This window comes from Acipenser ruthenus, chromosome 15 (assembly GCF_902713425.1).
Source record: "Acipenser ruthenus chromosome 15, fAciRut3.2 maternal haplotype, whole genome shotgun sequence".
NCBI lineage: Eukaryota > Metazoa > Chordata > Actinopteri > Acipenseriformes > Acipenseridae > Acipenser > Acipenser ruthenus.
The window spans coordinates 21,959,089-21,976,099 of NC_081203.1; the positions used below are offsets into that span (position 1 = coordinate 21,959,089).

At 37.7% G+C, this 17,011-nt stretch overlaps 1 protein-coding gene across 6 annotated transcripts in view; it reads right to left on the reverse strand.

The window, feature by feature from the left end:
- Nucleotides 1–17,011, reverse strand: part of LOC117962331 (pleckstrin homology domain-containing family G member 3-like) — a 99,418-nt gene that overhangs the window by 18,256 nt on the left and 64,151 nt on the right. For all 6 annotated transcript variants that reach the window (XM_058987448.1, XM_058987449.1, XM_058987450.1 and 3 more), the window contains 4 exons: nucleotides 6,974–7,074; nucleotides 2,665–2,734; nucleotides 2,107–2,153; nucleotides 300–450 (listed from right to left, as the gene is read on the reverse strand). In XM_058987448.1, the coding sequence (XP_058843431.1) occupies nucleotides 300–450; nucleotides 2,107–2,153; nucleotides 2,665–2,734; nucleotides 6,974–7,074 (369 nt within the window). The remainder of the gene's footprint in view (nucleotides 1–299; nucleotides 451–2,106; nucleotides 2,154–2,664; nucleotides 2,735–6,973; nucleotides 7,075–17,011) is intronic.

Genomic DNA, 17,011 nt, shown 5'->3' on the forward strand with positions numbered 1-17,011 from the left:
GCTAAACAGGTTGGAATGCAGACTAACAACTCAGTCCGTAGATCTGTGATGATATTACCCACAATTATATTTCCATATACATTTTTTTCTTGTTGCTTTTCTGAAGAGCGGGTGGAAGGAGATTTTCACAAGCCTGACTCAGCACATAAAACATGTTAAAAAAATAAATAAATAAATCAACTAAATAAATGATACTTACACAAGTCCTTGTAGTTTTGGTTCTCATTTGAACACCACAGTGTAACTAAGCTTGACTCTCTTGGTCAGTGCTGGTCAGTCTGTGTGGAGTGCTGGCTTACCTGGAGCAGCAAGTGGTATTTTAGGATCCTCTGGACGGGTTTGAGCAGATAGGACCCCAGTGGGAGGGAGCGCTTCAGCGATGCCTGTCTCTCTCGAAAAAACTTGGCCAGAAACTTGTCCCTCATGCACTCTGTCAAGGCAGCAACAGAGCTGCAGGAAAATAAAGGAAATTCAATAACATTTTTCTTTCACTCTTAAATTACATTCATTTTCAAAATTACATGACCCTTAAATTACATTTTCAACACAACATACAGGTCTAACAGCACCATGGCTAGAATCTATTTGCTGGCACCAAACACAGCGCAGTCTTACACTACTGAAATTGCCCTTTAAAAATGATATATGTCAATTATATAATTAAAAAAGCCTTGACCCTGCATTGACTACAGTCATCCTGTAAACTAGATGCTATGGATTGTGACCCTGATTGTTCATTTTCGGCTACATACTGAAAATTCAATAAATAATGACCTATTAAAAATAGCAGTTTGAAAAAGTATATTGATTCAGACCTCAATAGAGACATGAAATTCAAAGTAAATCTATGTATTGATCCTGTTATGTTTAAAAGGCTGTGGGTGGCTACACCAACAATGTTTGGAAGTAATGGGTTAGTTTCCCTTGAGGATTAGTGTTGACTCTGTCGTTCACGGTAAAACAGCTTTCTCCTCAAGAGCATGTTTGACTCAACGCCTTGAATATCAGATACAGACAGTCCTACTATAAGAGAGGGGGCTCTATTTAACTGAACGACAGTGGATCTAAATATCACCGACTTAAATCAATAACAGTGGAGGCCATTAACAAAAGCAACATTTCTAACAGTGTGTGTGTCACAGTGTATTTAGTGTCTTTAAAAGTAAACCAAATGATAGGTTGGTTCATAATTTAATATTTGGATCCACCAGCTATTATATATCTAGCAGGTATCTTGTATTACATTAAATTAAGATTAGCCCTACTGTTTACTGATCCTTATTTGACCTTCTATAACAAGCATGCTGTAAGACACAAGCTAGTTTTCACCCAGCTCAAGGACAGAGAAGCCAGAATATTATATTTGTAAAGTCATTAAAGGGTAGATTTTGGCTAAAACCTAGTGTTGACCCTGTGATGGTTGGCACCAGGTAATTACAAGGCCATATTTCTCTAACCACTTGAGGTTATGATTCACCATTATCTCACCATGTGCACTTATTATTAGAACAAAAGTGACTGTCAATGGTTCTTGATTAAAATCAAACCTTGAAGTAAAAAGGCTTCTTCTAATTGGTCTTTGCTTTTGTTAACAGCATTCAATAAAAATTCTACATCTTTTAAGTTTTATGAATAGGTGTTTTAACAAATAAATAAATAAATAAATAAATAAATAAATAAATAAATAAATTGTTCACCGGTAGGTGGCAGCAAAAGACAGTTATTGAGACTAGCCGACCTAAATTCAATTCTCATACATAAAAACACAGGACCAAATGAAAGGCTAATCTCAAAATAAAATAAAAAAAACCTTGTCTACAACAAATTAGTTCTGCATTTGTTATTTGCAAATGGCTATCTGCACCTGGCAATTTTAAAGTCAGGTCACAAAACATCCCTGCAAACATAATAATACACAACCAGTCCCTGAAAGAATGCCATTGTGTTTAAGGTTAGCAACCTGTAATTGAATTCAGTATGAAATGTTGAAAACGCTGGACTGTAACTAGGTGCACTTTAATGCACAGGAAATGGGATTCTATGTTATGCATGCGCAACTGGAAATGGATACATGAAAACACTAAACCACATACTGTGTCGACTTACTTGGGGTAGTTGGTGCAGTACTGAGTGTAGATATCAAAATAATCACTCTAAAAACAAACAAACAAAACATTAACATTGTCCAGTATGTGTAAGAACCTTTAAAAAACAACTATAGCATACATCTAGAGTTTCAGTATAGCAGTCAATGGCAATGCTATCCTACAGTACAGGCGGTATACAGTTTACAGAATTGCTGTTTTAAATTAAGCCTTTTTGCTTATGGTTTGGGATGAATACAGTGTTGACTAAGCTTTCAAACTACTGTAGCTGTGAAGTGGCAAGGATACAGTACATTAAGGACATACAGACACAGATACACATTAAATCAGCTAAGATATACAGGATGCTGCGAATTTTCATAATGGGATGATAATATTAGTTGCAACATTCTCATCTTTCATTCATCCCTGTGTTACCTCATGAGGTTGAGTTTGTATGAAACTCTGTTTAGCCCCATCTTTTAAACTGTATATTTGGTAGAACTATTATCAAACCAAGTTGCCCATTTGTCACTGTCTGTATAATTTCTATTTTTATAGAAAGCCTAGTAAAACTCACCTTCTCTACAAAGCATTGTGCAATAGCCACAGGGTTGTTTTCACACATGTCCAGAGCTTGCAAAAGTTCACTTAAAATAAAAAATAAAAAAGCACAACTTTAACACACACTTAACATTACTATGGAATGCTGCATAACGTATATTTAGGGCTTCTGTTTTTCAGCGTTTATTCCATTTTTCAGAGTTTACTGCATTTTTTGAAAATGTGTAGATGAACAAGTCAGCTTTTAAAATCAGGGCTTTTATTTATTTTTTTTATACTGTCCAAATAGTGACTTGACTGGTTCTTGGTATTGCCTCCTCTGGAGTTTTTATGTATTGAAACATCCGGAGAGGTGCTCCGATCCAGTAACAGCACAGATAGGAATCGCACTGCAAGCTGTCATTCTCTTGCAACAAAATACAACTTTTCTTCCCTTTTTAAACGCATCATTATTTCCAGGTCTGACAGCTAGTTGCCACATTTAAATTAACTGGAATTCATTTTTATCGCTAACATAGTCATTATTAATGCTAAAATGTATTGGACGCAGGGAAGAAGCCAACAAAAGCAGTGGAGTTTGATGAAGAGTTGCTCGAAAATATCCAGCCATTATTAAATTTTTTATATGAAAGGCTCAAGTGAATGCAGTAAGAAAATCATTAAAAATGGCCAGTAAATTACAGAGATGGTTTTACAAGCAGCTCTCCCCTACACAGACCTCCCCTTACAAGTTTTAATAAGTCAAGGCAGCAGCTATTTTTAAAGCTGGCTTTTGTAGTTACTGTATTTGGCTCGTCACAGACACACTGCTTTGTTTGTTTCAGGCTGACCAGCTGAACATAAATGTCCATGAAATGGGAAACCTCAAATGATATGCATATGCAGAGAAGAAAGTCACAGAATGGGTTTAAAAAAAACAAAGCCACAGCAACATAAAAACCATGACACTGGAGAGCATGAACATGCACTGGAGGGCTGAAACAAGTACACACTACCACTCGTTTGCTTACCGTGTTGAACCAAAAAAAATCACCACTCAGCCATGCATGCAATGCAACCAGATAGGCACTCCTATAAGTGCTGTGCTGTGCTGTTCATGAAGGCGGCAACATTACTGTACCAACAAACGTATCCAGACAAAGGTGAGGCACATTTCAAAGCAAGTACAGGCGTTTTTACTAGGAACATTTTATAGTTTTAAACAAAGCACAGTTTTTTTTTTCAAGCCAAAAGAGCCTGAATGACTGAGCAAGCTGCGTGAATGCATTTTGTTTAAAAACACACACTACGTTAACCCAGGTTTTCCTGGATGTTTAAATCTGTGTTTTTGCTACAGTTATGATTTCAATGGTAACTTCAATGGTAACTTACATTTACTGTACTGTTTTACAGACTTTAGAACCACAGCAATATGATTATTACATTACTGGGCTGTATCCTTGTTTTATTATTATTATTATTATTATTATTATTATTATTATTATTATTATTATTATTATTATTTATTTATTTCTTAGCAGACACCCTTATCCAGGGCGACTTACAATTGTTACAAGATATCACATTATTTTTACATACAATTACATTATTTATTTATGTTACATTACATTATTTTTTTTATTTTTTTACACATTATTTTGACATACAATTACCCAGTTGGGTTTTTACTGAAGCAATCTAAGTAAAGTACCTTGCTCAAGGGTACAACAGCAGTGTCCCCCCACCAGGGATTGAGCCCATGACCCTCAGGTCAGGGGTCCAGAGCCCTAACCACTACTCCACACTGCTGCCCTGATTTATTTGTCAGATGAAGGCTGTAGATAGCAGGTGTACACATTTATTATAACCACTGAAAACTCAGGTCACAGACATTTCAGACTTAGAAACAACCCCCCATTCCCTTAACTCTGAGGTTCTACTGTATAATGTATAAAGTTGACAGTATGTGTTGGAAACAGGTTACTGCTGGAAAGGTAGTGTTTTAATGGGATTCCACTGCTGGATACATATTATAAATAAGTGAAAAAGAAAAGAAATAAGGACAAGCTCATTAGACCCAAATCTTTTAAAATAAACTCTTACCAGTTTCACATAAAAGCAGGCTAATTTTCAACCTTAATTAAAAACCTAGTTTTACAGTTCAGTTTGGCTATATCCCTCATTTTAGTTTTAACTGTAGGGATACCATTGAAACCTGCTCTCTACTGTGTGCATGGCCACCATCAATTGGCCAACATCTCAATATTACTATTGATCAATCCCCAGGGCAGCTTTTAGTTTTCTTTCATCACAGCCATTCAAAAAAAAAAAAAAAAAAAGAACAGCAGCTAATGAAACCAGACAAGGACACAAACTGTGTTTGAACCAGGAACCCAACCTAAAGCCAAGAAAAGAGTCCAGTTCATTTAGTATAAAATATTTTAATTCAGGCAGACAAAGGTTATTGAAAGGCTAAGAATTTTAAATGTCCCAATGTCCTTAACCAACGCTGGGAATCCAAAGCAGTAACTACAGGACGTGCAAGTGTATGAGGGCACACAAAGCTTGTTTTCTCAGTTTGAAAAAGGTTCTTATAAAAAACTACTACCACTAATGTATTACACCAATAAAATACAACATTTTTTTTTTTTCTAATTCCTTGCAAGCAACCCCTGCCTACCCGGATAACACAGGAATGTTGCCTTTCTAAATGCTTACTGAACAATATGCTCTTGGATGCACAGTTGCAGTATATATGTCCCGGCTGCATCTTAGTATGCAATTCCTAAAGAAATCTAACTGAGCATCACTGGACTGACACAGCCTCTGGTCTGCAGTTGAAAAAACAACATCCAGAGATTGACTGCTGAATGGCTTACCCAACCCTGCTTGACACTGCTTAGCCAGCTCACTGCTTCAAGTCAGATAAACGAGTGCCTAATCCGCACCTGAGGTCACTGGTTTTAACTTTCATCCAGCCTTGAGAATACACAAAGAAAATAAGCCAAAAAATATGCAGCCAAATCCTCCAGCTATATCTGCATAGAAGGCATTTGTATGCTATTCATAAAGAGGTGTGTTGTGTTTCTTATCAGTCTTGGCACAGGATAGGAGTTTGCAAGCAGAGATTAAACTAGGGCTATGTGTCTAATAAATACTGGATACAGTACCAGATCTGAGTAATCTTTGTTATTTATTTTAAACCACTGTGGTCCTGATTCAACATGTACTGCTGAACACAGGTTTGCTTACAGTAGCTTAATCTCTTGGCTGAAACGAGAAAAACGATAACTACCAGAACAAATGCAGTACATCCACGTTTGCCACATGCTTGTAATACTGATGGAAACAATGACCAAATGTGCTCTCCATGAGTCAGAGAGGCATTTATCTGAACTTGTGCTATGGAAGCATTGTATTGTTTGGACACTACACTGGTTTTATTGAAGTGCCCTAAGAACTTTAAAAAGCCTGGAGGCTGCATGTGATAAATGAAGGACTTGAAGACATAAGCTAATCAGTGTGTCAACATCAGGTGATCTATTGAGTGTTTAATTGTGGGCTATACCTATTAAGTAATTACATAGTTTCTTATACTGAAAATAATTACTAAATGGGCATTGATATACACAGCGTTCTACAACTTCAATTTTCTTCTATACTTTTATTAGATTTAGTGGTGATGGGGGGACAGCACTATGTTTAATACAGAGTAAAGGGCTCTGGGATTTGGATCCACTGAAGTTCAGATAACGTAGACCCAACTGGATCAAGAGCCAAATCTACAACTCAACCATTTTCTACCTAACAGTTCTTGTCAAGGCCTCTAGGGCAAACTTGACTGGTTAAAAATTGGGAAGGGGCTACAAGCAGCTCACTAATGTTTAGATTTTAGTCAAACTAGAAATAGGATTTTTTGGTGAATATCAGATCGAATAGGATGAGAGGCTGTGTGGTCCGGTGGTTAAAGAAAAGGGCTTGTAACCAGGCGGTCCCCGGTTCAAATCCCAGCTCACTCACTGTGTGACCTTGAACAAGTCACTTATTTATGATTATTTGTTTATTTAGCAGAGACCTTTATCCAAGGTGAGTTACAGAGATTAGGGTGTGTGAACTATGCAGCAACTGCAGAGTCAATTACAACAACGTCTCATCCGATAAACGGACCACAAGAAGGTTAAGTGACATGAACACCAGTAATAGTAGATGTTTAATTATTGTACAAACCCTAGTGTGTGCTTGTTTAAATGAAAGAAAAAAACACCTGGCTGCAGATTCTGAATCCCACACCTATTTCCGTTTTGTTGACCTTTTCCTGCCACACAGTAAACCTGGTGCTTGCTTACCTGTTAAACTCGTAGATATCCTCAATGTTTCCAAAGAGAGCACAGACTTGTTCAGGTCGGATAGACAGCTCTGGTGTATCAATGATATGGGCCAGGTAATCCTACGAATAAATAATACAACTATTATTATTATTTATTTATCTGGCAGATGCCTTTATCCAGTAAGGCTGGAACTATTATTTCTGTCAACACATTTTGACTTCAAAAGTAACAAGGTAGGAATTCAGATTCATCTGGCTGATGTACTGTATAAAACAATTCTGCCCTATCAATGCTCACAATCAAGCTACAGGCATAGTGAGCTGAACTACATTGACCTTATAATTGTGACCATCAAGGTAACAGGCAACTGAGCTAGTGGTGGCTGGGTCAGGAGGGAGGCAGCCACTGTAACATTGTGCACAGAAATTCACATTTTTGGCAACTTTATGAAAGTTATAGGAAGACTAAGAATTCAGCCCAGTATTAAAAAATAATTTAAAAAAAAAGCTAACAACGGGTCATTGTAACACAGTCTTCATCTCATGGCTGGGAAACCTGGGAGCTCTTTCTGGCTGCTCTTCAGTCACTTTCTAGATTGAAATGTTTTGAATTGGTTCCTCAGTTTTTAATAAAAGGGATAAGAACGTAGCAGTTATTTAATCGGAACAAATGGAGCAAAACTGCGTCCGGCAGGGCGGTCAGTTGAGATTTCCATCAGGGCGTTCGAATTGCACCTGCTTGTGCCAAAATGAATACTGTTCCTCAAGAGCACAGAGAACGTGCCTGCAACTAGACACTAAAATACGTGCACAATTTACTTCCTCACTGAGAACAGCACGGTCCACGTATCTATACACACTCTGCACCAAATCATAAAACACTGCTCACTTTACGCCTTACAGATTTACTAGTTCTATTTGCTTCATCCACATTCTAGTGCAACCGGATCCTTAAACTGTATAGTTTCTTCAAAAGTGTGACTGTTTAGTAAATAAAATATAATGTGACGCAGTCCCCTCTTACTATGGGTGAATACGTTGTGTATAGGATAACAAAAACAAAGATGGTATTTACCACTATTGAAATGCAGAAGTACTAAAAAATGTAATTCAATGACAAATGTTTCACATAGAAGTCAGTGTCTCTTTTAAAATTAAGACATTGAAAAAGACTTTGTCGGAATGTTTGTCATTCGATTTTCTATTGGTATTTCTAAATTTAGCACCAGTTATGGATGGTACTATTAAACATAGCTCAGTTTTGGCATGTAGGCATGTAGGAGCAGGGAACAATTGATCCCCAGTCAAAACATTACAGGCTACGATTGTTCTTATAATACTTGGTCATTTCTTCCTTATTATTCTGATACATACCTTTCAGGTTTGGGGAATTATTAAGAATGAGTGGATCATAATCCCTAACTTTGTGAAAAAACAGCTCTATCAATTATATGTGTAATAGTACAGTGGCTTGCCTGTTTAATCAAAAAATCCACATATTTCAGGACAATTGTGGCTTGTAATGCTCCCAGCCAGTATGTTAACCTACTACTGTATAATAAATCCTTCTGGGTGGGCTGCTGGTGTCTTCCTCCTGGCCCTGGCCCTGCCCCCCCCCCCCCTTGGCTAAAATACTTCCCCACACTATTGGTAATAATTTACCTTCCAAGTTATTAATGTGCTATGTAGGTTTAACACCGGATGACAGCTGTGGCTGTGCAGCCTTCTGTTATAGCAATCTGCTATAGAAGCAAGCTAGCAGTGCACTCGAGAAGGGGCTTCATAGCCGACATCAAGGTCTCCCTGTGGAGCTGTCAATCAATGAAGGAGGACGGTTGAGAAGGAAGGCTAGCCGGCACCCTTGAAACTTTTCCACAAGCTTCTTTTCCACACGGGTCTCTGGATTTTGTTCTTGGGACACGTTCCAATAAAAACAGACCAACTGGTGTACTGGTCAGCAGCAGAGTGATTAGAGGTCTACGAATACAGCGTACAGTCAAGACCTTCTGTATAGAAGAACCTTCTATATTGAAAGGAATGGGTTACCTAGTCATGTAGGTGATGCTGAATCACTGGGATCCTTTAAGGCCCAACTTGACAAAGTTTTGAGATCAATCTGTTACTAGAAACCGGATAAGCATAGATGGGCTGAATAGCCTCCCCTCATTTGTTGATTTTCCTATGTTCAATCCGATGACCCCCCCACCCCCATATTTACCTGTACACATGAGCGAGCAAAAAGTTCAGGAATGTTGTTGTTATGCAACTGGCTTCTCTGCCATGTATTCTGTGATACATAAACTCTGCATCAGTCAGTTTCATTCACAAAGGTCACGGTAGCAAATCTGATGGAAACCAAAACATCATTCCCTTTAAAAAAAACCTCAATTATACTTGTTTCCTGTGAAAAATGAAGTAGAACTGGTCTACATGTTTCTGTAGTTCATTAAGTGCAAACCACCAGGATGAACTGGGTACCACGCTAATGTGCAGAAACTAGAACAGCTTCCAAACTCGGTCAAGGCATTTGTTTTATGTAGTTTGATTCGGAACCTGAACATTTTCTGGAGAAACCAATAGCTGCCTAACCCCTGTTGACCTTTCTTGAAACATCTGTCTTGCGCTTGCAGTCAGAGTACGCAGCACGTGAGAAATTTGATCCTTGTAATTTAATAGCCTTCTAAAGAGTAAAACAAGAAACTTAAATCAAAGCAGGAAAGGAACTAGACAAATTACCTTTTTTCTAATACACAAAAACGCTATCATTTACTGGTTTAAGACAGCTGTTTAAACTCTGAAATGTAAAATTGATTGTTAGGTCACACAGCTGTCTTACAGCTTAAAAAGAACTACGGTCAGGGCTATAGGTTATTAATGCAAGGCAGAGTTTTCAACAGAAATTCAGCCACTTAACTTGGGCCTAAAGCCATGACGCAGGTCTGTATGTACTGTACTTGGCTTACACTACAGTATGTGGAATAACTACAGTATGTGGAATATCTACAGTATGTGGAATAACGCGCCATGCAAAGTTTAAGATTCCAAGTTTCAACACAACTGGTTGAGTGGCTCAAGAAGATTAGCTGATGTGTTTCAATATACTGAAGGGCGATACAAATACTACTTTTCAAACATTGTGTATCAGAACTACAGTAATTTGGAGACATGAACTTTGTTTTATCAGCTAACAGAACGACAAACTTGCAGGAAGGTATATACTTTACAAGAAAGGGAATTTAACTAGACAAGGCAATTATCAAAATTATAAAACCAAACACAATTATCCTCACAATTGTGAGGACTGACCAAAAACATTTAAGGATTCTAGTGGAAATTTGGTGTGAATCCTAGTTCACTCTTCTGAATGAATTTGCTGTGGAAAGGTTTGTAAAAACAATACATTATTTAATATATTTGAACTTCTAACTGGATCTTTTCAGATTTTTCCTAAAACAAGTCCTTTCTAGTTATCCCTGCACAAACACAACTTCTAAGTTCTTTGAATCCACAATGAAAACAAACGAGTCTGTCTTTGGCTGGAATTGGCATTAAGCTTTAGAGTCTCAGTAGTAAAAAGACATTTATGAATAGCTGCCAATGGCCATCAATAGCCTGTCATAATTTAGAAGAACCAAAGGGCTCTCAGTTTTCACACCTCTGAAGCCAATTCATTAGTAAGCCCTTAAAATATGACACACAAATCCTAAATCAAAACAGTTCAACTACTGTTAGCACACATGCTAAAGCTATTGCATGTATTTATTTTAAACTTTGCTGGGATGAAGCATCCACACCCTCTATTATAATGCATGCAATGTAATCGATATGTTCCAGCACCAGCACAATTGAGATCGTCCTGGGATTACAAATATCCATACTGTTACAGTATAACCTTATCCCATCACATACCTGGAGGTAGCGTGCACAAAAAGTAGGATTTGTGCAACTTGTTTTATACATGACAAAAATGATGCATGTCAATTCTGTGTTAATCTGACAAATACAGTACACAGCTATCTTTTTCATTTTGGCCACTAGAAAGTCAACACTTTGTAGATGCAGCTACGGTACTAGGCTCTGGTCACATACCTTGTACATATGCAGATATTTATGCAGCTTGCAATAAACCACTTGTGGTGTACAAAACAACGTTTGCCCACAACAATCCAGCTCTCAAAGTACACAGTGACAACTTCTATTACAACTCAGCAATTCCAGATGGATTAAAAATAGTATTTGCGGCAACAATTGGTTGATACAGTATGATAGAAACTGTGTTTATTTAAATAGGTTCAGCCCTACAGTCCACCGTCTAATATAAGCTCTTCAGATGTTACAAACTATGAAAAAGAAACCTGTATCAATTGAGGACATGTTCATACAGTAGGGTCATAGGCAGCTTTAAACAGCAGTCAAAAAGAAAAAAGGAATTTGTAGAGTGTTGGTTAACTTCTTTCAAGTCTCTGTCAGTTACCATGGAGACTATCAAAGAGTTGGCTTCCCCTGCACACTAGGCCCTGTCCTGTCCTTCAAATCAATTTGTAACACCAGTATGACAGGAAGCTCGGGGCCTGGGACTCCAGCCAACCACAATACTATTACCCTCTTCAGGAGTACAGCCCCTCAGGAACAGTTACAGGCCCTCGAGTGCAGAAGAACGAAAGAAAAAGGCATTTCGGATTACTTCCTCCTGTAGGAACAGCTTGTATGTTTTACTCAGGCTTTGTTGACATGTAGGAGACCCACACCTATCCTCCATTTACTGGGAATGAAAAGTTATCCCCAAAATAACAGTTTTGTTGTTTTTGGTTTTATAGTTTGTTGTTTTTGGTTTTGTAAAACACCAGTCCACAGTTTTCGGTTTAAAACACTGGTGATTCTCACTGGAGCAAACACGATTCCGAGACAGATGTTTCAAAGATTATACTGTATGTAGACAGAAAAAAAGACCACTTGCCTGATCTTGAGCTCTGTAATTTCATAAGTTACCTTATGTAAACTTACAGCTCATAAATTACATAGACACATGTTTCAGTTTATGCCTTTGGTTCCTTATATGTTTCACCTTAAAATGTACGATTGAGTGTTTGAAGTTGTGAATGACAGCGGAAGTTATACACATCACCTTGTAAATATTACTCAACAATGAGTGCGTTACACTCTGAAGTTTGTATAAATACAAGGACTGAGGATAATGTAGAGCTCAATTCTACTGCTGTATAATTAAGCACTATAGCAATATTGTCTCGGGTGCATTGTGAGATGGTTGTGCTTTCAACTGTCAATATCCCACAATGACACACATCCTGGAGGGCCATATTACGCGTTTACAATTTAAAGAGAACAGTGGCAATGTCCCGAGATATCACCACTGTTATGATGCCACAGAACCCATTGAAATAAATAGGATGAAATGAAAAGGATGACGATCCTTACCATTTTATAAATTCAAGATATACCATTGCTCCCTATCCCCCAAAGGCAGTGGGTTTCCAGTCTGTGGTTGAAACAAAAACCTGGAACTTTAGGGGTATATCAGGAGAATTCAAGGTAATTCCTACAGCACAGTTGTAGACGAACAGGTCTCACCCGGAATATGCAAATATGTTTAAGAAACTTTTCACAGAGATGTACAATTATTTTCATAGTGTGACAGCTGACAAAAAGGCTATGCAATGCCGCATATGTATCTGTGCACTCAACATTGTCTCATGGTAATTATCACTGTGAATATGAATTTACACCCTGCCTGCAGAGTTATACAGTGTTCTTGGTCTATTTTCAGGAACTTTTCCTTGCCACAGGCAAAATGTCAGATTAAAAGATACTGAACAGGCAAAACTAAACAATAGGTCAGCCAATCAGCTTCACTGTGAGCTGGTATAAACAAATATATCTTGAGCTACATTTATGTGGGTTGTGTTGCAGTTGAGAACAGTGATGGGAATCTGTCTAACAGAAGAGTATAAACAAATAATGAGAGATAAATACTTATTCCAGGGCCAAAATCCAATAACAGTCCTACTTGTATGGAAATAAAATAAACAAATATTACGGCATATGACTGCATCCCTTCCAAAAAAGGCTATCCTGTATAGCAAACATTGGGTATAAGCTAGATATGCATGTGTAATTTACCTTGCAAAACAATGCCTGATTGAGGAGAGAAGACAGACAAGATTGTTAACACATTGTACAGCTGCTTACAATGCAGTGCAATTGTGCTCCTGCAATGTAAAATCATGGCAAGGATCGGAGGTCCCTTGCCATCGAAGGAATGAGCAATCGTACAGACAAGCGCGGTGATGTCAGTTTGCATGTGCATGCATTGTCGTTCTGTTCCCAATACAGCAAAAACCAGATCAAGACATGGCAGCACTCTACTGAAGACGAGTAATATCTTGTACTGAAGGCTGACTGTATGAACGAATTAAAAAAAACAAAAACTTGTATCTGCTAAAGGCAAAGAAGTGCTTACTTAATTCTCATTTCTTAAAGTACACAGAGCTAACAAAAATAATTCCAGTAAATGTTATCTATGTGTATTACCATCCCACCGTAGATCTCACATTTTCATAGCATTTGTGAACAAAACAACTTGAATGTATTTTCCATACTACACTTCCTGTTGAAGGAATGCAGTCAACACATGCAAGTTGCTTCTAGGAGTACAAGTTGTTGTCATTTAGTTATTTTTTTCTACTGAAGAAATATCTATTAAAAGAAGAAAAGGTCAGTCTCTGAAAAAACTAAACATTCTAAATGCTTACCATATTTTTATTTATTTATTTATTTATTTATTTATTTATTTTTAAGAACTACTGTAGAACTTCCAGAAGCTTCCTGCATTGGCTTGCTCCGAGTTCCAATCACTGTTTTTTGCATCCCTTCAAGCAACCTCTCAAAGCTGACTGGAAGTGTAACACTAAAGTTTCTACAAGGAGTGACCTCCACTAAAAGTTCAAAATAACCATTAAAAAAAGGGAATTTACCTTTATGTTACGTTATGTGTTTCATACAGGAAGACGTGAGGCCTACGAAATGATAGCAATACATATCAGATAAGATTAACTAGAATTATTTTGTTAGCGCCATGTACCCAATGGCACAAAGGTCAAATGTTAAAGCAGTTTTAAAGAACATATACAACTAGTAGTAAATAGTAAGTGTAGGTGTGATGCACATACAGTACATGCTGGCATATAGCCGCAGATTCTGATACTCTTGTGCTTAGTTTCATATCAACTGGAGAAGAGGTTCTCTAGATATATTTAAGTAGGACAACCAGACACCTCTGCTATATCCCCATCACCAGGAAGATGCATAAAGTTTTTCTAGGCAACAGTTTAAGAAGTAAAATACAGTCCATAAATATCAACAGACTACCATACAGATTTCTAGACTGGTGAAACACTTTTCAGTAAGTTATGACTGCAGAACATTCCTTAAGATCAGATCTATATTCGCTCTACCTGATGATATCTGCAATGTATCTACAGTACTAACATTTAAGACAAGGCTTCTTGCTTTAAGATCCTCTATTAGTTGTCATTGGTATGGATGTGCAGTTGGGATCTTTGTGTGCTTGTACAGTACTGTATGTAGTATGGGTGAAAAGATGACTGTTGTATCAGTTTGTTCATGTATCTGGACCACAGAACTCAAGAGCTTTTCAAGTAAAAAGTGAAGGAAAATGACAATGATTACAAGCGAGGTATATATTAAGTTAGCATAAGCTACTGAGACAGAGGTGTCGCTTGAAGCCTTTGAAGGTGCTTATTTACAGTTCAGAAAGGCTCTGTGTGTTGCCATTGAAGCTTTGTTCCACGAGGCAGTTTTTTCCTGTGGAGTAAATCACAGATAAAGACTTAAAAGAGGCTTTGAAGACCCACTTTCATCCCAGTGCTAATTGATGGCTGCCTTCTCATCACAGTTCTTTTTGTCTTGTGTACGGATGCACTTGTAGAGTAATATTTTAATTCTGTTGAATGGACCGCTTGTATACCATACGTTAATAAAAGCCACAAAGGTAAAAACACATTTCTGGTCAACTTTCTTGTTCTAACCCCTGACCCATCACCATTATTACACAGTTGTGCCCAATGGGGCAGGGGGGCCTGGAGCAGCTGCAGCTGGATGTCTCTGCATTGCCCTTGTAACTACAGTAGTGTAGGTTATTTTAAAACATACCAATAGCTTGCACTGTAGTCATGCCAGGAATCAAAACATTTACTTCCCTGTAAACTTGATTATAAAAGTTTCCACAATGACCTTACATTTAACTTTATCTTTTTAATAAATCATTTTACAGAAGATCATGTTTGTGTATAGTAAGCAGACCACAACCAGAACAAGAGGCTGATTGTAGCAGAACAAAAAAATAAATACAATAAAAAAAGCACAGTTAACGTCCAGGTTTACCTGTCCTTTTGAAACTTATTGCAAGATCTGGTCTGTTCTCTCTTAGGAACTAAGTAGACATCTAAACTAAAGAGGGTTAATGATACTAATACTGGAGGAATGCTTTGTTAAAATAATGTAGAAATGCTATAGGTAAGTAACTACTCAGGGTAGATGGAGGTTATATGGCTGTTTATAGGGCAGCAGTGTGGAGTAGTGGTTAGGGCTCTGGACTCTTGCCCGGAGGGTTGTGGGTTCAATCCCTGGTGAGGGGACACTGCTGTTGTACCCTTGAGCAAGGTACTTTACCTAGATTGCTCCAGTAAAAACCCAACTGTATAAATGGGTAATTGTATGTGAAATAATGTATAATGTGATATCTTGTAACAATTGTAAGTCGCCCTGGATAAGGGCGTCTGCTAAGAAATAAATAATAATAATAATAATAAAAATAATAATTTTAGAAAAAGTTATATCTTGGGTAATGGATTTGTACTTTGGAGTCGGTTTATACAGTTTACTGTTAAAAATGGGGTTGGACACCCACAATACAATAATCAATTTACAGGTATAGCATGTGTAGAATGTGCTTAGCGGAAGAAAAAAAAAAGATTATTGATTTAAGCGATTTACATGTCATTTTTCTGTCCAAGTTTAACATTCGCTTAGGATTTCTTTAGCTGGATTATCTGGGTGTGTAGTAAGCAGACATACCAGCTACAGCTAAAGAAGAAAGGTTTTTTTTATAGCCTCATACAAAACCAAGGGCTGTGCTTTGAGACATCCCTGTATCCTCAACCAATTTAGAACTAGGCTGGCATTTAAAACTGAATACATAATTCAGCTCTGATGTGCTAACCTCACTGTCTGCAGCGACATCTATGATAACAGTGTGTCTGACACAGAGGAAGAAAAGGCACGTGTACGTTTACTTGCAGATACTCTGCATCTACTTTTACTTCGTGAGAGGTTTGTTTGAAATAAAGGGCTACACCCTAACCTTCCCCCCCCCCCCCCTTTTCAGAAAGGCTCCGGTGCCATTTGTCTGGCAGCTAAGCCTATAGCCACACACAGCTTGTTTTCTACAGCACATCATGCTTGCGTTTTCCCCTGATTTAATCCCCACTGGCAGGAGTAAGGACTGAGACTTCAATACAGCCACAAATCAAGCTGAGCGGGCAGCCGCAGAAGATGGGATAACATACCAAACTATTTTCCTGATGATTGACTGGTTCATTGATTGATTGGTGCATTATGTGGAGTGCAAAGCCGAGATACTCGACATGTATATGGTTCACACAGAACTCTTTTCTTCAAAATCGGTTTAATAATTCTGACCTCAAGCATTTAATGTAAACTTATTAAAATGTAATGTGTTACATCAGTAACCTGTCATTTTTCTACATAAAGTAACAAAGATGAATGCATGATGTGTGTTTTGTTGTAAAAAGTAGCCCCAGGGGAGAGAGGGATAAAGGGTTTGGGGTAAATGCTACTTCGTGCAAACAGTAAAAAGGTGCAAACCATACTGTAACAGTAACAGTTCCTTAATAATGCAGGGCTTCTTTATAGATTAAAAATAAATAAATACGTTTTAATGTTTGGTCATTACATGACAGTACCACACTGTTTGCTTTCCACGTCGAGAAAATTACAC